At 38.6% G+C, this 25,238-nt stretch overlaps 1 protein-coding gene across 21 annotated transcripts in view; it reads left to right on the top strand.

Moving 5' to 3' along the window:
* The window catches only part of ANKHD1 (ankyrin repeat and KH domain containing 1), a 117,130-nt gene that overhangs the window by 43,608 nt on the left and 48,284 nt on the right, over positions 1–25,238 (top strand). For 14 of the 21 annotated variants that reach the window (XM_055719542.1, XM_055719544.1, XM_055719543.1 and 11 more), the window contains exons 4-15: positions 2,764–2,911; positions 3,798–3,945; positions 5,000–5,233; positions 6,797–6,891; positions 10,247–10,484; positions 10,708–10,899; positions 12,334–12,443; positions 18,486–18,545; positions 22,362–22,449; positions 23,074–23,201; positions 23,366–23,509; positions 24,195–24,297. In XM_055719542.1, the coding sequence (XP_055575517.1) occupies positions 2,764–2,911; positions 3,798–3,945; positions 5,000–5,233; positions 6,797–6,891; positions 10,247–10,484; positions 10,708–10,899; positions 12,334–12,443; positions 18,486–18,545; positions 22,362–22,449; positions 23,074–23,201; positions 23,366–23,509; positions 24,195–24,297 (1,688 nt within the window). Of the gene's footprint in view, positions 1–2,763; positions 2,912–3,797; positions 3,946–4,999; positions 5,234–6,796; positions 6,892–10,246; positions 10,485–10,707; positions 10,900–12,333; positions 12,444–18,485; positions 18,563–22,361; positions 22,450–23,073; positions 23,202–23,365; positions 23,510–24,194; positions 24,298–25,238 lie in introns of those variants that run through there. The other 7 variants (XM_055719552.1, XM_055719540.1, XM_055719555.1 and 4 more) reach the window with 2 other exon arrangements.

Genomic DNA, 25,238 nt, shown 5'->3' with positions numbered 1-25,238 from the left:
TATCTTTACTTTAGCAAGTCTTTTCACACTATATCCCACAACATCCTGTGGGACAAGCTGATGAAGTACAGGCTAGTTAAGTGGACAGTGAGGTGGATTGAAAACTGAACTGCTAGTCTAGTTAACTGCTAGTTGTTAGTATCAGAAAGTCTGTCCAGGTAAAGGCAAGTTGCTAGTGGTGTACTCCAGGGGACGATATTGGGGCTAGTACTGTTTGATGTCTTCATCAGTGACTAATGTAATGGTACGGAGTGCATCCTCAGCAAGTTTGCAGATGATACAAAACTGAAAGGAGTGCTTGATGGAGCAGATAGCTGTGCTGCCATGTAGATGGACCTTGACAAGCTGCAGAAAAGGAGCCAGCAGGAATCTCATGAAATGCAAGAAAGGGAAATACAAAGTCTTGTACCTGGAGAGAAGTATCTCTGCATTTGTACAGATGGGGAGAGCTGAATGGCTGGAAATCAACTTTGGAGAAAAAGGCCTGAGTTTTGTGGTAGACAAGTGGAACAGGAGCTAGCAATGCACCCTTGGAGCAAAAGTGAACAGCATTCTGTGCTTCATTTGGAAGAACATCCTCATGACATTCTTGTCAATTTACAAAATGCCTTGGATGCATCACAAACAGAACCTGAGCAGAGAGCAAACTGGGAGACCTCTCAAGGTGCCTGGTCGACTAGAATCAAGTTTGTTTTAATAACTCTTTCCCAGAGCATATTTGGTTTTGCAGCAGTTCTGTATTATATGAGGTGGTTTACGGTCATCTGAGAATGACGGATCTGTTTCAGGATTTGTCTCCGAGGTCATGGTGTTAGGTGGCTCCCATTTGTAAAGGCTAGGCTAAGGCTATGTGTGTGCAAAAGTGCATTGAATCCCCACCCTCTCCTCCCCGCTGAACACGGGGACCTGAGCTCTAAGTGCCTCATTATGTGTGAGTTCCATCAGGGCTGTTTGCTTGTGCCATGAGCACACATCTGTCCCTTATCTTCTTCCCAGGAGAAGGTGGCAGGTTTGGTAGTGTCCTGCAGCCTTTTAGTGGAATCCCATTGCTTCAGTATATGGACTTGACTATGTAGCCAAATAATAAACTTTACCAAAATATCAGTTATTTTGCTTAAAATACGTAGTGATTACAATGCAAATGTAAGTGATCAGATGCTGGATACTCTCTTCGGGTCAGGTCTCGGCTTTTATCTAGCAGCTGCTAGCACAGATTATTTCACTTTGGGGTATATGGCAACTGAGGTCCTTTTAAAACAGGGACTTAACATAGTTTAACCATTACAGTCTTTGACCAATTGAAAATTACAACTGGTCTGCTTTCCTGAGGGAACTTTGTGTGCTCAAATGGATATTTTCTTCAACATGAGTGAATTTGAGTGAACTACTATTTTTTACAGAAGAAAAGTAGAAGTTTGAGGTTTTTAATGAATCTGAGTATACTAGGTTTTTTTTAAGAGACAAGTTTCCATATCTTGCCAATAAAATACACTGACAGGAATGCATCACATACAATCCACTACTGTTTGTAACAGTGCTGCTCTTCCTTTCCCCCTCCTGCCAGGGCATTAACTGTGGCTTGGTTCCCAGTGACTGAGGGATGATGGTTCCTTGCATATATTTTCTAAATAAAATTGTCACCAGTTGGAGAAGTGTAACAGAGTTGGTACTGAGCATGACTTGCTGTTGTTTGCACTTGTGTTTAGCAGTGCTTTGACAGTTGTCTTTGCTTAAACTTTTTTTTTTTGTAACAGAAAAAGATTTAAAGGACAGGTGACTTGATTTGAAATAAGTTGAAGCTCAGCTCACAGTTTTCAAGATTTGTTTAGTGTACTTTCCTAGGTCTCAGGGGAGGTAGCTATTCTCTCTGCTTTAGAGGTTAATGATGGTTAAAGTAGTGATTATAGACTTCTGAACTTTCAGATGCCAAGCACTTGGGGTTTGTCTTGTCTTTTGCTTCTGACTCTTAGCTTGTAATTACTATGTGTAGCTTTTTTTTTTTTTAAGGATGAGTTAGTAGTGTTCTGTGTAGAATTTGTGCTACTGCTATTTTAAAAAAGTGCAGTTCATTTGGCTTATTTCATCCATCTGAAAGCTTCTGTAATATGCTTTTAACAGTGCATGAATGGGAAAGTAGTAAACTTCTGTAAGGCTCCTCTCCTTTCTTCCTGTAAGATGTCATTAGGTAAGGATTTTTAAGAAAAAAAAACTTTGAGCTAGTGCAGAGTAGGAGATAGTCCCACTAAAGGAGAGACAATGGTTAGATATTTTTCTTGTTAAGTATTCAATATCAGTGGTCTCTGTGATACTAGTCTGTTCACTTTTTGGCTTTATCTCCACTAGAAATTTACCTTGGTACCTATAGTCAGTAGCTTGTCGTGGTCATTACCCTCTGTGTGTCTGGCATTCCACTGAAGTGTAAATAGTACCAGTGAGATGTATTCTGTATCTTGCAACCACCACAGATTACCTAGATTTGAGCACTCTTCTCTGAATCTAAGCTATATGAGAACTTATGTGAGTTAACAACTGGTAAGGACAAGAGCTAATTTAGGTATAAGCAAGGTCTATCTCACTTTCTCCTGTGGAAATAATGGGTGTGTGTATATATGTATTTTTTCTTAAAAAATCTGTAAGGTATATTTTCTAGTAAGGCATAGTACTAATGTCATGAGTCTTCATTTAAAGACTTCCTTGCATAGGAAAGTTACACATCTACTGCAGATTTATTTTGAGCTTATTCTGTGATAACTGATTTTCCAGTCGCAGTTTGGCAGAAGCATGCTCAGATGGGGATGTAAATGCTGTCCGGAAACTGTTGGATGAAGGAAGAAGTGTAAATGAACATACTGAAGAAGGGGAGAGTCTCCTTTGCTTGGCCTGTTCAGCAGGATATTATGAATTGGCACAAGTAAGTAATACACAATCAAAACTAAACCTTTGTGAAATGCTGTCTAAAGGGTGGCTTTGATAGGTAAACATTTTAGCTATTTTGATTGTAATTTTTTTTATAATCTAAACAGATTATCGGTTAATACACTTTACATTTGTCTTTTAAATGGTAAATGCATCATATATGCCTTTAGGTTTAAGTGACTTGTCTGAGGAATGCATCTTGTTTTATGATGTATCTACTTTTCTGGCACTGTTCTAGATGCAGTCGAGTTGTTCTGCCAAGCAGATGTTGCAAGAGGGTCCAAAATAGCAGAAAACGCTACAAATGCTTACCTTCTAAAAATTCATGTCTCAGTCACTCAAGATTCTTTAAATCACATCTATATCAACAGTGCATTAATTTCTGTGAATTTTTGGCTTTTATACTTGTGTAGCTAAGGGCAGATTTTGTGCTTCTTTGAAGATGTTTAGATGACGGTTCTCAGAAGGTGGCCAGCTTCATGTTTTGATGCTAGGTGTGAGTACAGGGAAAAAACTGTTTACCTGTAAGCTTGACCCTATGTGTGCTGTGGTCATTAATGCAAGTTTACAGTTTCTCTGCTGTCATTCTTGTTAGTGAAGTACCTTGTGACTTTTGAAAAAGTCCAGTATTGCACTGTAACTTAAGGTTGACTTAAGCAGATGTGAACAAACACAGAAAAACAGGATTTCCTGAAGCAGAGCACAGTGCAGATAGTAGTTACGGACAGTCCTGGGGAGTGCCATTGTGCTTCACCATTGAGGGTATTACTGCAAGGGAATGCTGTGGCTGGCTGGGGAATCGTGCTCACAAGCCCCACTGAACTAAAAGCAAAATGTTGGTGTTACAGTTTATTCATAAAGTGATTTTTTTTTTTCTCTAGGTGCTACTAGCAATGCATGCAAATGTTGAAGATCGAGGGAATAAAGGAGACATAACTCCCTTAATGGCAGCTGCCAGCGGAGGCTATGTAGATATTGTTAAACTTCTCCTTGTTCATTGTGCAGATGTCAACGCACAGTCTTCAACAGGTAACTGGGAAGCAGAAACACAAAGGATTAATAAGACTGGCACATAAGATGTGCAGCTGTTCAGAATATCTGTGGTTTTGTCTAATAGTTTCATTCACAAGAGAAGGTGACAGGAATTATTAAGAATAGGCCAGATACACAGCAGATGTGTTTAGTGTCTTACCTGGCTGTTTTAAATTTTTTTTTTAATACAAACTGTGATGGAAAGCAGAGTTCCTGTGAGAACCACCATGGTGTTAAATGATCAGAAAAATACACAGAAATTTGTTTTTTCTCATCTGTAATCCAAAATTACACAGTAAGAAGACCATGGGACACATCTGGTCAAGACCAGTTATTTCAGTCTATAGCTTTTTACCAAAGAGGAGGTGCAATTCTTTGAACCTTGAATGTTGTCTACATTGCTGATGCTTGACGACACCTTAACTAACCTTGCTGACAGTATTAACCTGCAGCTGGATTCTGTTAATATTAAGATAGAATTTAAACTTTGTTTAAATTTTTAAAAAGTGCAGTCTGAACTATGGAATGAAATGTTCTTTTTATCTTGATGATTAGCCATATTAGGCAGAACTTACCTTAAAATTGACTGTAGCTTCTAAAACATAAGCCATATGTGATTGTCTGTCACTTACAGTACCAGTTTTAAATTAAAATTTATTTTCATCTAGCCAGTAGAAGTTTTTCAAGGGATTACAGGATAAAAACCCAAACGTGACAACCCTGCACCCTCCCCACCCCCAAACTCTACAGTGAGCATGAAAATTACTCACTGATCTTTCTGTGTGTGTATTTGATCTCTCTGTATGCTGAAGTAGGAAATGTAATAATCAAAGAAAAAAAATCCTAATTTTTAATACTGGCTTAGCTTTAAAAGTGACATCATAGTTGTGATTTTGGAATTTTATACCCAGCCTGAAATTATTGACTGTGAGGTAAAAGGCTGCTGTTAGTGATGCATTTGGTTTTGTTCAGAGCTGTTAAAACTATTCCTTTCCTGTATTAGGAGTGGGTGATGGAAAGGGCTTTCGTGTAAACTACTTCTTCTCTGCAGGGAACACAGCTCTCACTTACGCTTGTGCTGGGGGCTTTGTTGACATTGTGAAGGTGCTATTGAAAGCTGGTGCTAATATAGAAGACCACAATGAGAATGGGCATACTCCTTTAATGGAAGCAGCCAGTGCAGGTCATGTTGAGGTTGCAAGAGTATTGCTGGAATATGGTGCAGGAATCAACACTCACTCCAACGAGTTCAAAGAAAGTGCACTTACACTTGCATGCTATAAAGGTATGTCTCTTGCCTTCTTCTGTATTTTTGTTTAAATTTATTTGCTAGGATTTATGTAACTAAAGCTTCTAGCCATACTTTGAATATTTTCTTAAGTGTTTTGGAATACTGGATTTTGGTTTTAAACTTGATGTCAGGAAATGCTCATCTGTGATGTAGTGGTGTTAAGCCTGTCTACTTGTGTCCAGATGTGGTGGACATGTATTAGGCATGCTGCAGATGAAAACTTGTGACTGGCTGCATCCAGACTTGTGCTTTGACAAGCTGCCGCTCTCCTCTTCCCCCAGTACTGCATTCCATATTTCATTCAGATTCCCCGTACCAACTGTGTGCAAGTTCTGAAAACCTCTCTGTTAGTTCTTAGGAAAATAGGAAGTTAGAACAAATGTTCCTGGATACCTGATGGGGTGAAAATACTAGTATTATGGATACTTTTCCTTCAGTGTAATTTTGGAGGATGTCTATGAATTGTTAATGTATTATGAACTGTTAGGGACTTTTGACTTAAATTCTTCTGTTTAGAGTTTCTATATAAAGTAACTTAGTGCGATGGTAATCCAGTGTGCTTCCAAGTCTTTGTTTCTTTAAAAAATCTCCATAAAATTTCCAACAATTGCCTTTCTCCTAAGAGAAGCTTTAAGGATGTGGATTATTGTTACGGTAATTCCAGGTTTTGCCTCTGTGGTTAGAATTGGGAGGATACATAGTATGTATAACCCATCTGAAAACTGGTGTCTGGATTTGTAATGGATTTTCTGCAGGATATAGTAGTTCGTTACATGGAAATTTCAGCATTAGTACTCTTGGATATATGTTGCAGGGGCATTCTTGATTCTTGTGACCTTCAAGTGATGTAGTGTAAGATCTCCATTGACTAGAGATTTCCTGTATTAGCTTTAGCAAGATGGTTGAGCTGCCTTGTTTTCCTAACAGTTTATGTAAAACTAAGTCTTGTCTTGGAGGAGGGTGCTCATTGAGAGAATAATGTATAAGGACAAATTCTAAAATGACAGAAGCCATAACAGAGTTGAAAACAAGTATTGGTAAAGTTCACTAGAAGCTTTTAAAAATTGTGTCAGATACCATAATATGACATAATGCGTGTATCTTAGTTCTCAGAAATATGTCTGTGAATACTGTGATAAAAGCATAAAGTTAAGTTCAGATCTACATGGTCTTATTCTAAAAGATAAATTCCCCCCCCCCCCCCCAATTGTGTATACTGCCTTGGAACACTTAGGTAGGTCGTTATACAGTTGAATAAGGAACAAACACTGTCTTTTATAGCTCGAAGTCACAAGGAAAAGTTCCAGTTGTGTAAACTTGAATTATTCGAGAGGTCTGTCTTCATCTCATAGTTGGGCAGTATCTTTGGGAAAGACTTCTCTGTCTGTTCTGCATTGGTATTTTTTTAGAGTCCTTTAAAAAAAGCAGGTTTGTGAATTATAACTTGTAAAAATTATAATAGAAAACTATGAAAATTAAGTGATTTTAAGTGTGCTCTCTGCACTACTAAGTTTATGATATTAAATGCTTGCTTATTTTGATCTGTTTCATTTAAAGGCCATTTAGATATGGTTCGTTTTTTGCTTGAAGCTGGAGCTGATCAAGAGCATAAAACAGATGAGATGCACACAGCGCTAATGGAGGCCTGCATGGTAAATAGCCTTTATTTGTACCCTCCCTTTTCAATGAGAGAAGAATGAAAGAGATGGTAAATTAAAGTGAGCCTTTGTTAACAAGCTGTTTTGGGTCTGCAAGAGGATGTGTTTTAGTTTTTATGGTAAGAAAGCCTTTACTATAGCTACCACAGGTGGCCAGCTTCTCAGTCTGATTGGTCACAGGGGAAAATTACTCTGATTTTTGGGAGTGTGATGTATTGTTTTAAATGCTCCCTATGTGAAGTGTTAGGGGTAACTAATCTGTAGTGTGATAAGTAGTAGGTTGAGCCCAAGTCACTGTTTCTTTTGCAGTGGAATAGTTATTTTTCCACCTTTGTCTTTAGAGAAGGCCTCTTGGATCACCATGGTGTGAGCCTTCCAGAAGTGCACTGAGCTAGATGACTAATGCATTGCACTTGTCCTTTCACCACTGCAGGAAGTATTTTGCATGTAGAGATAGTTTGTTCTCTTCTGAGTTTCTGTAAATAGTCTGTTAGGTTTTTTCTTTTGAAATTAAGATGGTAAGTCAAAAGTAGTTTAGTTCTTAGTTCCTGGGCAACTCATAATTTCAAAGCAGCCACTGAGGTAAAACTTGCCTTTCTAAGAGCTTCATCTTAATAAAGAGTGTGCTGCTGTGTCAAAGCATGTCCGTAACCAGTTTTGTCCAGACTTTAGGTGACCTTTGATCTGTTCTTCAAGCTAGGAAACTTCTTTGAAGAAAGATAGGAAGCACAGCAAAGAGAGGAAAACTTAATTTGCTTCCAGTAGCCTATACTCTTTAAGATAGGCTGCAATGTTCCTCCAGTCTTCTGAGAGCTGGAGGATCAAGTGTTCTTTTATTGCAGTTGTGAGGTGATGATGCAAGTGACCAAGGTCAGATTGTAGTGTCTCAAGCTGTGATGAAGTCTTCCAATAGTGGGATGGTAATGGTGTCCTTGAATAGTCTTCCCAGAGCCTAGTGAGAAGGATGTAGTTGCAGTGGGTGTATGCTGTCTCCTAAAGGAGATTGCCACATGACTACAAACTAAATGTTTTAATTGGCCCACTGTTCTGTTTAGGCTTAGTTTTAGGTGGCTGTGAAGTGTCTTGCTTGGAGAAGATAAAGTTGTGTGGGTTGCTTGCACATTTTTAGCTCTTGAATGTTTCAGACTAGTTTGCATTATAGAGTGTGTATTGACCTTTAAAAGCAACAGGGAGGAAACTGATCCTTTGAAGTCTGGGTCAAAGGATGGAATTTGTTCCTTGTTATCTTTTGGCTGCACCCTTGCAGAAGGGAACCATTCCTGCAAATTATTGTGACCTTTCCCAGTCTTGACTGTTTTCCAACTAATGAATGCTGCAGATACCAGAAGCTGAGATGTCTGGTCTCTGATCCCCAATTGTACTGTAAGTGCCTCTGAGTTTTAGTATGTTTTGGTCAAGACAGTGCCACACGTAGGATAATGCCTTTAGATCAGGTTGTGATTGGCTTTTACCCAGCTTCTCTGAGAACAACACCCTGTTTTTAATTTACAAGCTTGATTGCTGTCAATATCAGGTTGCTTACTACCTGCTTTGTGGTCAACTTAAGACAAGTGTTGACAGGAGTTGCATGTTTGATAGCCCTCTTGCCCCCTTTTCTATAGCTCTGTGTTAGTTAAATTACTGGCTGACAATTCTGGCTAGGTCAGGACAGGAAACTGGTAGTTCACTTGAGGTTGCTGTTCTTAGTATCTAAGAAGTTCTTTAATTTTGGGAATTAGTGGAATTCTTAGCTTTATAACTCACCTCTAAGTATCAGTGCCCTGTCCTGGACAGCTCTGGCTTGAACCTTGGGCATAGACAGAGGTCTTCTAATGTCTTCCCCCCTCCTTTAGTATTCCCCAACTATATTTGGATTTCCTTCCAAGGATACAACATAAAAACGTCTGCTATTTGCCACTGATATTTTTATGTCTTCCTCAGGAAGAAGTATTCTTTAGTTCTCTTAGCAAAATCTGTCAGCATGCCTTGGGGCTAGTTTAAAGAATAAATCCAGCTTAACTCTCAGATCTCAGGAGAATCACTGTGTCATGACACAGGGCTCTAAATCATCAAAGCTGGCTGACAGATTACTCCTTCTGGAAGAATTCCATATTTCTTTGGGTGTCAAATGGAGTGACCATGGTGGTGCACCTAATACCCACGCACCTGCAGTATGCAAGGCAGCGAGTGGTTTTCTCTCTCCTGGTTGATACAAAGAGCATGCTTTGATTCATGTCTTCTACTTGGAGTTTTCTTTCCATCCTGAAGTTATCCTATTAATTATGTATGCTGAAGAAAGGTCTAGTATGAAGTGGCCTCTGATTAGATCCTCAGACCTTCTATGTCTCACTGAGCACTCTGCATGGCTGGAACCTCCCCCTTCATTAGGTGTGGTTTGTAATGTTACAATTTTACAAGATATCTTCTCTAAACTGTTACACAAGTTTGGGTCCCAGTTTTTTAAGTTATGCAGGATAGAGAAACCATTGAATGTTTCTTCTTTCCTAATGCCTGAAATTCTTTAAGTTTTCCCCTTTTCAGAGGTATTGTGGCTCCCTACAAACCACACCTTAGGTGAAACACGGATTTTTGGTACTTGGTCTATTGAAGTAACTTTGAGGAGTTTAGTAAAAGTTTATTGAGAAGCTGACAGCTGCGTTTACATGCTTTGGTTGGTAAGGGCTCAACCAGACTGCTCTGGCAGTCCTAATTCTTTTCCCTCTATGACAAAGATCACTTTACTCTGAGGCACTTCTCAGTATCCTTTAAGATGTATTCAAGTCTTCTCTCCTGGGAAGACTTCAGTTTCTCCTGAAACCACTTCAGTTTCTCTGCAGGTACCTTTCCCAGGATCTAGAAACTGCCAGTTGGAGCTTTTTTTTTTTTTTTTGTCTGTAGAAGCTGTGAATCAACTACAAAGAAAAAGATCTTTTTTTCTGATGCTTGTTTTGAGGTTTAGTCACGGAATGGGTTTATTACTTAAGGTATTTGATCACTATCTCTGTTACTTTTGTGGCCCAGGTATTGTGATGGATATTTAAGAAGGTCTTACAACTCTTTCCCTACTGGCCCAAGAAAGAAAAAAAACCCAAACCAAAACCCCCAAAACCCCTCAATATCTGTCTATCTTTTTTTCCCTCATGCATTTAAACCTAATTTAGATGTAGGTGGAAACCTAAATGTCAGATTAATCCAAGTATTACCGTAACTGTAGTAAATCATCATAAGTGAAAAGACCCTGTCTTTTTAGGATCATTTGCAGGCCTAGTATGATAGTGGTTGCAACTACAACAACTAATTTTCTGATTTTTTTTTTTTTCTGATTTTTGTATTCACCTTTGTTTTGTAGGATGGACATGTGGAAGTGGCACGCTTGCTTTTAGACAGTGGTGCTCAAGTGAATATGCCTGCAGATTCATTTGAGTCTCCACTCACTCTGGCTGCTTGTGGTGGACACGTGGAGTTAGCAGCCCTTCTGATTGAAAGGGGAGCTAATCTGGAGGAAGTTAATGATGAAGGTTACACTCCTCTAATGGAAGCTGCCCGGGAGGGCCATGAAGAGATGGTAGCCTTACTACTGGCACAAGGTGAGATCACTGTTGTTTCTTGAGCATTCATTGTGAAGAATGCAGTGTTGACCATTTGCCATTAAGTGTTCTGTGCAAATACCTATGATGTAGTGTGTGGCTGTCACTGCTCATTGCTGTAACTACAGAGCAAATCTAGAACACCCAGACTGTGGAGGTGATGAGCATTCATCTTCCTACCCTGTGTCTGGTCAGTTAAAGTAATAGCTATTTTGTTTCCTAGGGGCAAATATAAATGCACAGACAGAAGAAACACAGGAAACAGCTCTTACTCTGGCGTGTTGTGGAGGGTTTTCTGAAGTAGCCGACTTCCTTATTAAGGCAGGAGCTGATATAGAACTTGGTTGCTCAACACCTTTGATGGAAGCTGCTCAAGAGGGTCATCTTGAATTGGTGAAATACTTGCTGGCAGCAGGTAGGTGTGTAGTGCAAATGATCTAGCCCACAGATGATAAAGACTGTGTTCTGTGTGATTCAGAAGATAACTGGGCTTGATGGTGGCAGTGTTGGAACAAGAAACTATTCTCAGATCTTAGCAAGCAGAAAAAAACGTGTTACACCTTAGTATTCTTTGATGCTGATATAGGAAAGTGCCTCATGGAACACTGGATTCTGTTGCATATATAGTAGACATCAGCATTCATTAGGAACATTGTTTCCAGCTAACTGCATTTAGGACAGAATGCTAATACAGATAATGTTTGGGGTTTTTTTTTATATATGCTACTCCTGCTTTGGCTGAGCCTGATTATCTGCAGTCAGTCTCCTAGAATAACCGGTACTTTAGGAATGGTGCCCTGGGAAATAGTGTGCAAGACAGATTCTGGAATTTGATGAATTTCTGCGGTGAATGAATTTTACTACTACATTATACAGTTTTAAAAAGTCATGCTGAGTTGGGGAGAAATGACACTTCAATGTTTATCTGTTAGTTCAAAGCTGGTAGAGACTGAAGTGTAGTAATACTGCTTAAAATAATAAAGAAAAAGAGCTGCATTTTGGAAATCTTCCTTGTTATGGGTGGTGATTTAATTCTGTGCACTTCTAAGAATAAGCATAAAATTGTCTAGATTTTTAATTCTAGAAAGTAGTACTCCCTGCTCATCAGGGGACAGTAACAACTTTGTCTCTGTGCAGTGATACAACATGTGACACCCATCACCAGCTCACTTGGAATGCTGCTTGCACTTCACTTCTGATAAAGTAGAAAATTAATTGAGGAGCCTTGTTTTGGCATGAGGGAGTCTAGATTCAATCTCACACCTTGAAAATAAGAAAATGGCTAATCACATTGGCTTTTTTTTTTAACTAATGCATTACATGGCAAGAATCATGCATAGTTTTCATGTAGCTGGCATATATGAAGCTAGTCATTTCAACAAAATGGTTTTAAAGGAAATGATTTTAAAGAGCAAGGAAGAAATTAAATTTATAGAAGTGTAAGATGTAGTATTAATACTAGTTCAGTAACACACATTTTGTCTGGTTTTCCTTGGCATGTAGCTCCTTGTCAAACTGATAGCCTAGACAGCTGTCTGGATTCACTTTTATTTGTTGTAACAACTGCCGTCTTCATTGCTGTAGAGGGAACCTAGAAATAAGTGAGCATATAGTTTTAAGTGCTTAGATTGCCAGTCATGCTTTTTCAAAGCCTTGGCTTATTCCCCTCTCTTCAATGTATTTTTACAATGAGAGTGATTTTTACCATGAGAGCAATGCCCAGGGGCCTGTGGAAGCTGTTGGTCAGTAGGATATAGCTGGTGTCACAGATAGTGCCATTTTTGTGTTTATCTGATATGAAATACTCGATAAGGAGATATCCAATAAGAAAAACCTGATGTGTTTCTAGGAGCTAATGTGCATGCCACCACAGCAACAGGAGATACAGCTTTGACCTATGCCTGTGAAAATGGACATACCGATGTTGCAGACGTATTGCTTCAAGCTGGTGCTGATTTGGTAAGAGTTCTGCTGCATATTGTGGGGAAAGTACTTTGGTTGCAAACTGTACACCAAAGCTTATATGCTTATAGATCAAGAAGACTGTTTTAGCAGTTTTGTATATGGGTGTGAAAAGTCATGACAGAAACTTTTCAAAACACCTGCGTATTCCGATTGGTCTAAAAAATAAAAATTCTTATTGGGTAATCTTCCATCCATTAAGTGAAAAGTTTTATCTACAGGTGGTGTTTGTGACAGTTGATTTTCTTCATTTTGGTATAATCCATAAGTTTAATTGTTTAGCAGGATGTATTTTTGCATTGCCTTTATTGATCAAGCTACTTTATTATTCCCAGACTCTTGTGGATTAGAGTTTACCTGCTCGACTGCTCGGAATTTAAGATGTTTTAGTATTAGGAGCTACTACTTCTCTGTTTTTGTGTTAGTTTCTGAACACTCTGAGTCTTAACTTCTTAAAACTGCAGCACAAAGCCCCCCCCCAAGTAAGCAGTGCCTTTTACATGACCAGCATATTACCTCTTTCCTTTGTTCCAGAACTCTCTTTCTTCTTGTAATTCTTGGATTTAGCATACTGCTTTCAGTGCGTTTTTTTTCTGTAATGCATTTAATCATAACTAAGTTTACATAATTGTCTTTACTTTTTTCTCATTATGTAGACAGGGACCTAAAACTGCCTCTTCATCAGCTACAGGGTTATAATGTGTGTTTGACTTAAGCAGTAAAAACAAATTGATATGTTAAGCTTTCTAAAGGAGTTCAGAAGCCTTATGTCTAATGAGGCATAAGCAGGGAAGAATGTTCTTTTGGTTGCTTTTTTGTTTTTTTTTCCTCCACTACTCTCCTTCCTTTTTTCATATTTCCTGCTTATGTTGGCTTTTTTGTTTGTGGAAGGGGTTGGAGTTGGATGTTTAGGGGTTTTTGTTCCTTTTAAGTAATAAGAATGCCAGAAAAGTTTATCATTGAACCTGATAAATTGACATCCTAATTTAATTACTTAAATTTCAGTCTTAAATGAAGTGTGGGGTATTTTTTAAGTTTATATTTACAAATATAAATAAATTAATGCTCTTAATTGTGATTTAATAATACTTCCATTTTTTTGTGTGTGAATATACTTTTTTTCATGCTTTATTAATTCTTCTGCAGTAAAATTCTGCTTCATATGTTCCTGCCAGGAGGGAAGGTCACTGTAATTGGTGTGTGTGTGCGGGTTTTTTGGTACACCTGCTGTACTTGGCTCAGTTCAGTGTTAGATACGGAGTGTCAGCCACTTCAGTAAACACAGGAAATGTTTTGAGGATTTTATGGTATTTAAAAGCATTTAAGTACTTGGTTATAAAAAGGTATAATCCATGAAGTTATCTCATAGTGAGGAGCAAAGCCTGAAACAAAAATATAAATTGCTATGCATAAACTTTTAAACATGTGCAAGGGTTGCTGCTTAAATATCACTTCAAATTACTAAGAGTCATGTCATTTGTTTTTTCCCTCATCACTAAGGTGAGCAGTGCTTGTAGCCTTTAGCATCTAGTGCTGATCAGTATTGGTGAGAGAAATCTCATGCCTTTCTGAAGTTTATTTTATTGCATTTCTTTGTACTGCCAGTCAAAATTGGAGCTGTCAAGAAAAATATAATGAGGCAGACGAAAATTGCACATGTATGGGAGACCTGCCATATAATTCTACCAGTTTTGAATTCTGATTGTAAGTAAATGGGAATTGCCCACAAAATGGCAGTGATGCTTACGGCAGGTGCCTCAGGTTTGGAGCAATTTCCTTTCAAACCTCTGTGTTGTTTTACTCTGTTAGAAGTTGTAAGCTCTTCTGAATAGATTTTGTTATCTTCAGAAACCTTCCTCAGAGCAATTACGAAGTGTGTTGCCTTACTGCTAAAGTATGAAAAAGCTGCTTTGGTGGTATTGTGGGAGATTATTTTTCTAAATTTCAAATTTTCATTAGTAGTTTTGTCCCAGGAAGTCTGTGGTGGGTCAGGTAATTGAACACAGATCTGGACTTAGACCCCTGGTCAATCTGTCTCCATTTGTCTAGTTAATTTTGCTCTCCCTGTGGTGTACTTTCATTTGCTGTGTCTGAACATCTCCTGTTGCGTTTCTTTCCTTTTTTTTTATCCTGCAACTTCAGTGTTTCCTGGGATTGCTTTCACTGGTGTTTCATTGTTTTCAGAAACCTTCTTTATACCTGAGGTTTATATCACAGTCACTGAGGAGCCTGACATACATCATCTTACCTGTTGTGGAACAGTCCTTTTTGAGGAGAACAGTGGTTATGTCTTAAACAGTAAAATAAACAGCCCTCAGCCCTGTTTCTCTGTTTGCAAGGACAAATGGCACCCACTGAATTTATCCATGCTGTGTAGCACTGGGCCTGGCAGGTCATTGAGTGTGGGGCTATGCCCCTGTCTGTAAGAATGTCAGCAGCTATTTTGCAGTCCTCCAAAGTGGTGTTTTCATAACACAGTACTGAGAGTGTACGTTGGACACCCCTGGATTGTGGCTTGAGGTCTTGTTAGGGGTTTTTGAGTGTGTGAGGTCTCTGAGATAAGTGGAGACTTAACTTCATGTGACATATTCATGTTGCCTGTTGGGAGCAGTCCCTGGTGGCCTCCTTCACCTGTGGTTCTCTACAGGGCCAGCACTGTGCCAGGGAGGCTACAAAGGAATAAGCAGCGTGAATGCCTAACCTCATGCATAAGTTTGTCTCCTGGCCCCGTTTTATTTACCTGTAGAGATGCAGCCACTGCTGGATTTTGCTGCTGTTACTTTTTTTGTTTTGTGAGCCATGTGCATGTTCTGTTTTCTTCCAGGGCAGGAAGGCAAGGAGCATAGTTTTTAGGATTTTTCTTCTCCCTGATTCTAGACTGAGGAAAGAAAGTTGATCTATCTTCCCCAGATGCTCTTGAGTTAAAGAAACAATAAACACTGGCTGTCAGTATACATTGCTTTCAGTTCTCCCATTTCTTCCCAATTCATAGCTGTTATTCCATGATTTGGAAAGCATATAATCTAAGACCTTAAATCTTTCTTGGCTTCTCAGGTCTCTCTTCACTTGCCAGGAGGTCAGGACCGAGTGGCATTTGAGGTGCAAACTTTGAGACTGCAGGTGTGAAGAGGAGCTGGATCACCCAAATCGACAGAGGGCAGAAGATGTTTTTGTCAGGGGTTTTCATGTATTGTGCTCACTGAAAACCTAAGTCTTCCAACTTTGCTGAAATTACCCAACTCACTTTACTGACCCGATTCCTTTGTTGCTCATGTCCAGTTGAGTTTTTTTTCTATCTCAAAGTAGAACCTTGAGGTGAAGTTTAGGCATGTTTTACGATGAGGGTGGTAAGACACTGGAATGGGTTGCCCAGAGGAGTTGCGGATGCCCCATTCTTGGAAAAGTTTAAGGCCAGGTTGGATGGGGCTTTGAGCAACATGATCTTGTGGAAGATGACCCTGCCCATGGCAGAGGTGTGGACTAGATGGTCTTTGAAGGTCCCGTCCAACCCAGACTTTCCTATGGTCATTATATGATAAGTGATTTCTAGCTCCTAGTGGAGTTTTGTCTGAACCAGGGAGCAATTATCACCACCACATCTCAGCACAAAAAGGCTGTTATTCTTGCAAGTAGAAAGTGGGGACTCTTGCTTTTCAGGTATTGATCCTCTGGCCTACATATCAAATACATAATTTAGTTCAAGAACCAGTGAAGATCTTGAGAGCTATGTTACATTCATTAATGTGGCTTTATAACCAGGAGAACTGAAGGAAAATGATGGCTGAGATTAACTTTCTTCAGCTGGTGATTAATTTTTCCTTAAAACTCTGGAGTGGTGAATTATACTAGAAATGAACAGTGTCAGAGTACACTTATCTTTTTCTGTCTGCTGGAGAGCTGCTCAATCATGTGTGGTATTTTGATGAATTTCTGTGTCCTTGTGACTAATTATTTATGAAGTCTGGCTTGTTACCAGTTGTTCTGATGCTTTCCTGATGCCCTTTTTTAAGGGATCTGCCTTTTCCATGTCCTTACAGGGACAAAGTTGGCCTGTCACAATCTGTAGCAACGCTAACTTGGCAGGCCTACATCCTTCCTTGTTAATGTATGCATTTTTGAAATCAGCTTGCTTCTGCCAAGTGTATGAATGACCTAATATGAGGCACATCTGTAGACTTCAGCCTGTGATCCCACCTGTGTCTTAGTTGCATTCTAGTTCCTTCATCGCCTGCAGGACTAGAGACTTTGAAAGTCTTGATCTGAACTCCTGCCACTGGACCAAACGTAAATTTAACTGGTTTACATACTTCTTTAGGGGACAAAACAACTACTTTAGATACTATGATTAATAGGAGTAAAAGTTTGGAGATTGGAAGGCTGAAATATGATTTGATAAAAGCATTTTTTCTAATTGGTGGTTCTGTTTAATAGCTGCAGGAAAAAATAACCAGTGCTTCAGTAATACAGTTATTTACCTGTGTGGTAAGGAGACTTGTTTCCCTGTAAGGTTTTGAATTACTATTTTCTTCTTCTTCTTCTCAGTCGTCTTTGTCTTTAGTAGCAGTTACCTTTATTTCAAACCTTGCAAAAGGTTAAGACATGCCTTGTGCATGTATGTTCCCGCAGGAGCTAGATTAAGGACTGTAAAGCTCACAGAGAGTATTGGTGATACTTAATGAGAGGTAATACCCTGCTTTTAAGCTGTATACCTTCCTATCAACTAACACTGTCAGTTTGGATACCTGTTCCCTTTGAATGTAAAATTAAACCTGGGTGAAATGCTGCGCAATGGAGATTCCGTTTGCTCTTGACCAGGTGGTTGTATCTTTGCCTGTTTCATGGTAGCTGAAAACAAAAGAAAGATTGTTCTTTTTTTGACAGTGAGAAAATCCCAGCTTTTTTCTCAGCTGGGAAGTAAAGAAAAGGATTTTAAATTGGTATTTTCTAATCTTGGCTGCCTTGCAGCTGTACGTGAGTCTCTGCTGCACAGAGAGTTGGTCTAGTGATGGAGTTTATCTTTCTACTACAAGTAGATATAAAAGTGCTTTTATGCTGAAATTGAGAGATGGAAGGAGAACCCCAGAGGGCAGCTTCATCTTTGCGTTCTTCTCGTTTTACACTCTCAAGCTTTCCCCACAGCTCTTTCCACTTGTTAAAATTCCATGCATGGCTTTCCTTAAAAGACTAAAACTGGCTACCTGTCATCCATATAACTCCAGTTGAGGTGGTGGTAAACAAAACCAAACCCCCCCAAACAAACAAACAAAATACCAAAACCAAAAAGCCACAAAAAACAGGCACGACAAACTACCTATTGATTCTTCCCCTATGACAGAATATTTTGACAGATGTTTTTGGCATTGCAGGGATCATTGCTTTGCCTTCAGCTCATAACATCCCTCACACTAATGTAGCTCCTTAATTAAAAACTCACTTTTCTTTATGTGTGTGGCACACTGCATGTTTGATGCAGTGTGCATAAGGGAGCATTTAAATATCTACAAAAGTAGCCAACACTGTATGGATTTGAATGAAACTGTGCTGGAGATAGCTATGTTGTTGTTACAGTGAGGGATCTGAGAAGTTACCATGTTTTTCCATGCTGTTTCTTGAACCATCATGAAAGTCTGGGATTTCAGGTCCTTTTAGACTTGGACCACAGTCTTTTGCTTTTGAAGGATGTGTGAAGCTAGTATTTGTAGTTAACACCTTTTGGATGTTGTGTTGCATCTGGATAGTGCAAAATACAATGAAATCCTCTCTTTTGCCAGTAGTGAACAAAAAGTCATCTTGTATTTAACGAGATGCTGCGTATGACCTTTGTGCTGTCTTTATGAATCTGAATGGCTTGTGTTGCCAGTCTTAACTGGCAACAGCTGCATTGCTTGGTCTTACCTTTGTGCTTGCTTGCCAAATTTCAGCAAACAGTTTTCAGCTGGTGGATCTGATCCATGTAAGTTCGCATTCCAGGTCTTCATGACCAAGAACAACATTTATTTGTAGAACAAGAGCCGTGAGTTCTTCTTTTTCCTTCCGCAGGACAAGCAGGAGGACTTAAAGAAGACAATTTTGGAGGGCATAGAGCCGGGCAAGCATCAGGTGAGGTTGGCCTTTGATGCTTGTAAGCTGCAGCCTCAGGATACATGCTAATGACAAGCATGGCTTTAAGGCACTTAATTTTCTTCAAAAACGCAAGCACTTGCTGTGTAGACCAGACATGTCATCTTTGTCCTGCATTTTCCCTTCTGCTGGGTTTTCTAAACCCCTGTTTTTACGGTATCTCAACCTTCACAAATCCAGTAAGTTATCTCACAGAGTCTGTTAGTATAAGTAGTTATGTTAAGTCTGTTAGCGTATATCTAGCTTCCTGTAAGGTCTTCCCTTTTCAGATACTTTAAACTAGAGGCCTGGCTGAGTTCTAGGTGCCTCTGCTGGTTTGCTCCATATCTCAGGAAGTTTATTTATATCTGGGATAGTTAGGTTGGTGACTGCTAGAATACTGTATCTCTTGATAGGAGTTCAATCTTGAAAATCAGCAAAGTGGCATAGTGTTAAGAATGGTATTGTTTGGCTGTTGTCTTGCATCAAAAACTTCATCTAGATAATTTTGGTTAGAATAACATTTAGATTTCCATTAAATATTCCCTGTTGTCATGGATGATACAAGCTTGTTAAAGAATTGAAGAGAGCAGTTGGACCTTTACTTTGAAAATGCAGATTTTGTTCTAGAACTTTAAAATAACATACAGCATTGGAAACAAACACAAAAAAAATATATCCTGATGAATAGTACTTGCCAACCGTGAATACTTGTGAACCAAGGGGAGTAATAGTGTGTGTGTGTGCGCGCCCTTGTGTAGCTGACCTTGGAATTGCCTAAAATTCTCAAACTTGAGAACTCAAACTTAAGAATAAAAAAAATATTAAAAAATCAATGGTTGTCGTAAGATGCTTCTGATGACTCTGCTTTTGCTCTGCTCTCTGGAGTATTGATTTGTCTAGAAAGAAAATAATTATTACTGACTGGATTCTCTCCTCCATTTTGAGTCCCAGTGGAAGAGGTGCAGATAATGTAAACTTGTACCTGATCTGGGTTATACTCTCGCTTTCCGCTTGCTTCCTATCTGGTACCCAAATCTACAGAAAATTCTTCTCAGGTGTTCCTTGTGTTGAAGCAGTACTAGCAGGAGAGCACATCAGTTGTGCTGTGTTAGGGAATGGCTTTTCTAGTCACAACTGTTGTAGGTGTTCTTTATACCTCTTTCTGATCATATTAACTGCACTTTCTTAGGATTGGAGCAGTGAAGAGTCCTACAGTGCAGATAGCTAGGGAAATTTTCTTTGGCGACAAGCACTCCATGCTAATTTTTGTTCTTACAAAATAAGCATTTCCATGTACTTCATGTTAAAACAAGAAAGTAGTGCATTGGAAGGCTGAATGGAGGATGCTTTTTGACAGCTTTTATGTTCTCTGTCGTGATTTTGATTACCTACCACAGCTAGAAAATACTTGAAATTTATGGCTGTTCTAGGTAAAAGAAAGGATGTGAGTAGACAAAGGCACTGCACTGTCTTAACTGCTTATTTTGGTTTGTTCCAGCTGTTTTCCCTTAAAGCTTGAGTTGATGCTATCTGCTGGCCTTTGTTAGTGCTAAATAAAGTGCTGAAGTAATAGGATTAATTTCACCTTTAAAATAAAATATGCATTTCTGTCTTCCAATGTGAAAAATACCATCAAAATGCAGTGATTTGTGAAGATCTACAGCAGGTGGGCACACAAATGGCTTGGTTTGACTGGACTGATGTGTGTGGTACTGCAAGTATTTGAAGTGTATAATAGTTGAGGATTAAGTTCTGCCCCCTTGACGAAGTGACGGTTAAACTGGGCAGAGTAACTGCATTGCATTTAAATGAGGAAGCCTCCTGACATCCCTATTTAAGACTGCACTGTTGAAGTCTGTTAGGAATAGAGAATGTTGCAAATAATATTTTACTGCTAGTTATCTGAAATGCTACCTTTAAATGCAATATAGGATGACTTTTTACTGTCTTGAATCTATGTAGCTAAGATGATCTAATGGCCAAATAAATGTTTCTTCTTGTCATCTTTGCTGTTGCATCAATGGGGATTTAGAAATGCGTATCAAATTGTTTGGGCAGTAATGTTCTCGTCCTGCTCAGTGAGTGAAGTGGCACCGAGTAGTTCTTTGCATCTGTAGTTGCTTTGTGAGTGATTTGCCAGCAGTACCAGGGGTTTACTGTGCATAAGGCAAATGGCAGCGTCTGGCTTTTTATGATCTATTGGCAGTGGCTGAGGAAGGAAGAACTATGCCGAAGAACAGAATCTAAGCATCAGAGCTCCAGGGCATACTAGTAATTCTGGTACATCATAGGGCCACATATTAACGTATGCTTTACATGTCCTGCAAATACTTCTGACATCAGACAATCCAAAAGCATGCATATATTTATCGACAGCTAAGCAGTCATTTGCCCTGGGAATGGAATCTACTTAGTAAATTAAAAAAAGCTACTTCAGTATAGGTCTGTGAGGCTTCCTATCTGCCTGCGAGCATTATATTACCAAGTAAGCAAAGAAATCAGAGCACTAACGTGGAGTTTAAATGTTTGTTAAAGCAGTGTACGGTAATACAAAGTTCTTATGAAGGTGCAGGAGCAGAGAGTTTCTGCTCTTTCCAAAGCACGTAAGAGGAGAAGGGTTAGGGTAACCCCTGTTATGGCAAAGGTTTGTTTTATGTTTTCTGCACAGGGTCACTCTCCAATAGAAGAGTCAGTCAAGAGAGTACTTCCTTATGTGTATGAACAGAAAGTTAAGGTGCAGCTTGCAACCAAAGCAAGCCATATGTGAAAGGACATATGCAGCCTTTTCAGGAATACTGAAGCTACAGGAAGGAGTTGATTTGTTTTATTAGATCTATTCTTGTCCTTTTATATTTGTAAACAGAAGTATCATCTGTTGCCAGTACTAAATGTTAACTTTCACTGTCAGGTATACATGCAATTCCAGAAGTAAATAGTGAATTTAGAGCTTGGCTTCCTGCATATTTAATTACAAACCCCCACAGTTTTAATGTATTATTGATCAGACTAATATTCAGAGTTCAAATACACTCTCAGGAAGGTGATGTTTTCTCCCCTTGTTGCTACGGGAGGGTTGATATATATTAGTCAGCATTCTTTGTGGTATTGATCATGTCTACATAGCAGGCAAATTTTCTAGTTCTGTAACTTCTCTAATACAGTTGTATTCAACCACGTCTTTCCAGTATTCAGCAGTCTTTTAAATTAGAAAAATTGTTATTGTCATTCATTCCTTTTTTGTTGGTTTGTGTCATCCTTTTGTCATCTTTCTGCTTTATTCTCCAGTCTTTTTATTCAGAGATTTTTTTGTGACCTGCAGTGATTTGTCTCATTTTTATTGCTGGTCCTTTTCTCTGCTTTGAAAATATTGTCTGCAATTCAGACATTATTGCAGTTCTAAAGGTCTGGCATGCAGCATGTGACAGCTTTCAGAACTGTTGCACATCAGTTCATAGTTGTTTGTATACTTCCTGATGCTGGATGATATTTGTGTTCAATAGTGATCCCTTTCTGAGGAGGAAACAAGATATTACTGTTCTCAGTATGTTATGCAAATGAACACATTTGGGTATGTGAGTAGGGAAGCTTCCTTGTGTGATAACGGTATGGATGTGGTCTTAATGTTTTGTACATTACAATGTGATTTAAATTACAATGTGATTCAATATTTAAGGTAGAATGAAAATTTATTCCAGTCAGTTAGTGTTGGTTACAGTCAGTTTGTAAGAGAGATCTTCTACTGAAACAGGTAATTCTGGTCCCTTCATGAGATGGTTCAAAAGCTGAAACAATGGTATTTCTTCTTTACAATAGGAGCATGAATCCGAAGGTGGAAGAACCCCACTAATGAAGGCTGCACGAGCTGGTCACTTATGCACTGTGCAATTCCTTATTAGCAAAGGTAAAATACTGGTTTAAATTAACTAATCTAAAAACCTTAAAATGCCACTTTACAATTCTGCATGTTTGTGATCCTTCTTAAGAATTAGTCTGATTATATGTATTTGAGCATTTGTCAAACCATTAAGGGTGTTTTGAATTTTACTTGGTTCATGATACAATGAATCACAAAATATTTTGCTATTACTTTTCCTACTCTGTTATATAGATCAATAAATAGATTTGAAGTACAGCAAACATTTTCAGTTTTTTTTAAAAAAATTACTCCCTCCTTCAGCAAAAACACATCCTCAATTACTGTCTGAAACAGTAAAAATTATACCGTGTAGTGATACTGATAAATGCTTAGAATTAAAATTTGAAAGTTAGTGCTTTTTACACCGTAAGTGTTCCCTCTCTTACCACTTAGGAGGCCCACTGTTACTGTCATTGCTGCATTGTCTTTACAAGATGAGGAAGATGATGTGTAGAAGCCGTCAGTTATTCAAAAACCCTTCTTTTATCCTAGAAGTGTGTATGAATTAGGAAGATTAGAAAGGTTTATCCTATTCCAGACAATACTGTACTACTTGATACTTTCTTTTAAAGAATTTCCTTGTTTAATTCTGAGATCATCTTTTTATAGGTGCCAACGTTAACAGAGCTACAGCTAATAATGACCACACGGTGGTGTCACTGGCATGTGCAGGAGGTCATCTGGCGGTTGTTGAGCTCCTTCTGGCTCACGGTGCAGACCCTACTCATCGACTCAAGGTATTCACTTAAAAATATGTATTTATCATTGATACTGAAAGAACCATGTAATTGATTTAATGGATTAGTAAATGTGTAATTTTAAATGGTCTAATTAATATCTTGTGTGCTACACCAGGTAGCAGAATTCATCTTCTGACTTTATTTTCAAAATCTCACTTCAGGATGGCTCAACAATGCTCATTGAAGCTGCCAAAGGAGGACATACAAATGTTGTTTCTTACTTGCTGGATTACCCAAACAATGTTTTGTCAGTTCCTGCAGCAGACTTGTCTCAACTCACACCTCCATCTCAGGATCAGTCTCAGGTAAGGAATGAGGAATTTTTATAAAATATCACCTTGTATGTTGTAAAGAAACACTTAGTAGATGTTTATTTAGATGTGAACACATACAATGGAAAGAACTAAAAAAAAAAAAAGTCTGCACATTTGAAAGTGGTAGACTGAGGAAGTTGGTTGGTGATGTCTGCGCAGTGTCCTGAAGAGTGCATGAACCTTGCTCCCTTTTCTGCTGCTTAGACAGGATACTCCTAAACCCTAGTACCTCAAAAGAGTATTATATTCTTGGTTGCATTTGCTTGGTATTTTGTTTCAATAGTTCTAAATCCTTGTGATTGCACCCTCAAATGTTCCAGATTTTGTTTGTTGTTTGAAAGAAAATATATTGTGTAAATTTAGAATTCTGCAAGGCGGAGAGGTAACTTCCCAGTGGAGTTAGTAGATTAAAAGCCTAAAGATTTTTAACAATTTTCCAGCCTACGCAGCCCGAGATTTTGTGAAGAGTAATGTAGTTAACTTTGACATAATACCCATAATAAAATAGCACAGGACAGGTCATTCTAAGAGGCAGCATAGCGTACACAGTTTGGGAAGAGTGGAATGGAGGTCCACTGTAGATTATGTATTTTTGTATTACACTTCCAACCTCTGGTCCATTCAAAAGGTGTTTTTTTTTTTAATCAGTGTGTGTGTCTGTGGCTTTGTTTTTAAGGTTCCACGCGTACCGGTGCATACACTTGCTATGGTTGTACCTCCCCAGGAACCTGACAGAACCCCTCAAGAGAGCTCGCCACCTCTTTTGGGAGTTGTGAAAGGTTAGTATGTAGCCACTTAGAGAGTATATGCATTTTGGAAACTGGTAGGCTGGGGACAATTTTATTAGAGCTTATGCACAGTATAGTCCACTCCATCGATTTTTGAATACTTCTAATGAAGTATAACTGAAAAGTATTTTATGTAGTACATAGTTTTTGCTTATTTTCTTGTATTCTACTGTGTAATAACACTGGTTATTCTAATTTTATTATGCTTATTCTGATTTTTTGGAAGAAAATGACTGCATTAACTGCCATCCTGCAGACTGATTAGAAAAAACATTAATAAATTCTAGGTATGATGTGAATTTTTGAATATTGTATGTTGGCCATCTAGAATAGTCACAACTATTATCCATGAACCTGATATATAAACTTTTTTCTGTTTCTACAGTAGCAATGCAAACACATTGGCACTGTAAAATGGCAGTGCAGATCTGCTTACAGGAGAATTTTTCTTGTATTTCTAATAGTACTCTTGTAAGTAATTGTAACATCAGGGTTTTTGCTTTTAACATGGTTGAACTGACTGGTTAAAACTATTTGCAGTCATTAAATGGCAAATTTAGCAGTTCATTTCCATCTGTGAATTCTGTAACGAATTCTTTGTACCTGCTAAGTCAGCTCAGAAACAGAAGCAGATTCTCAAGTGGAAAGTTAAAAACTGCAACTCCCAATGATTTACAGTTTTGGACAGGGGATATTAAATATTATCCAAAGCTCTATTAGCTAGCTTTATGCAATTCCTTTATTCTGGAAGTGCTCAGTGCTTCCTAAAACAGACAAACAAAAAAACCCCCCAGAGGCACAAATGCAGAGACGAAAAAAAAATTGCATAGCTGATGGTGTTTCAGTGTGCAGCCATGACACTATCCATGCATATGTGCCATGAGTGTGACTTCACAAATGCAGTTACTGTATTATTTTCCTAGGATGTGCAA

Source organism: Falco cherrug, chromosome 8 (genome assembly GCF_023634085.1).
Source record: "Falco cherrug isolate bFalChe1 chromosome 8, bFalChe1.pri, whole genome shotgun sequence".
NCBI classification, from domain to species: domain Eukaryota; kingdom Metazoa; phylum Chordata; class Aves; order Falconiformes; family Falconidae; genus Falco; species Falco cherrug.
Note: the sequence above shows the minus strand (reverse complement) of the source record. Positions and strands in the feature narration are given on the sequence as shown.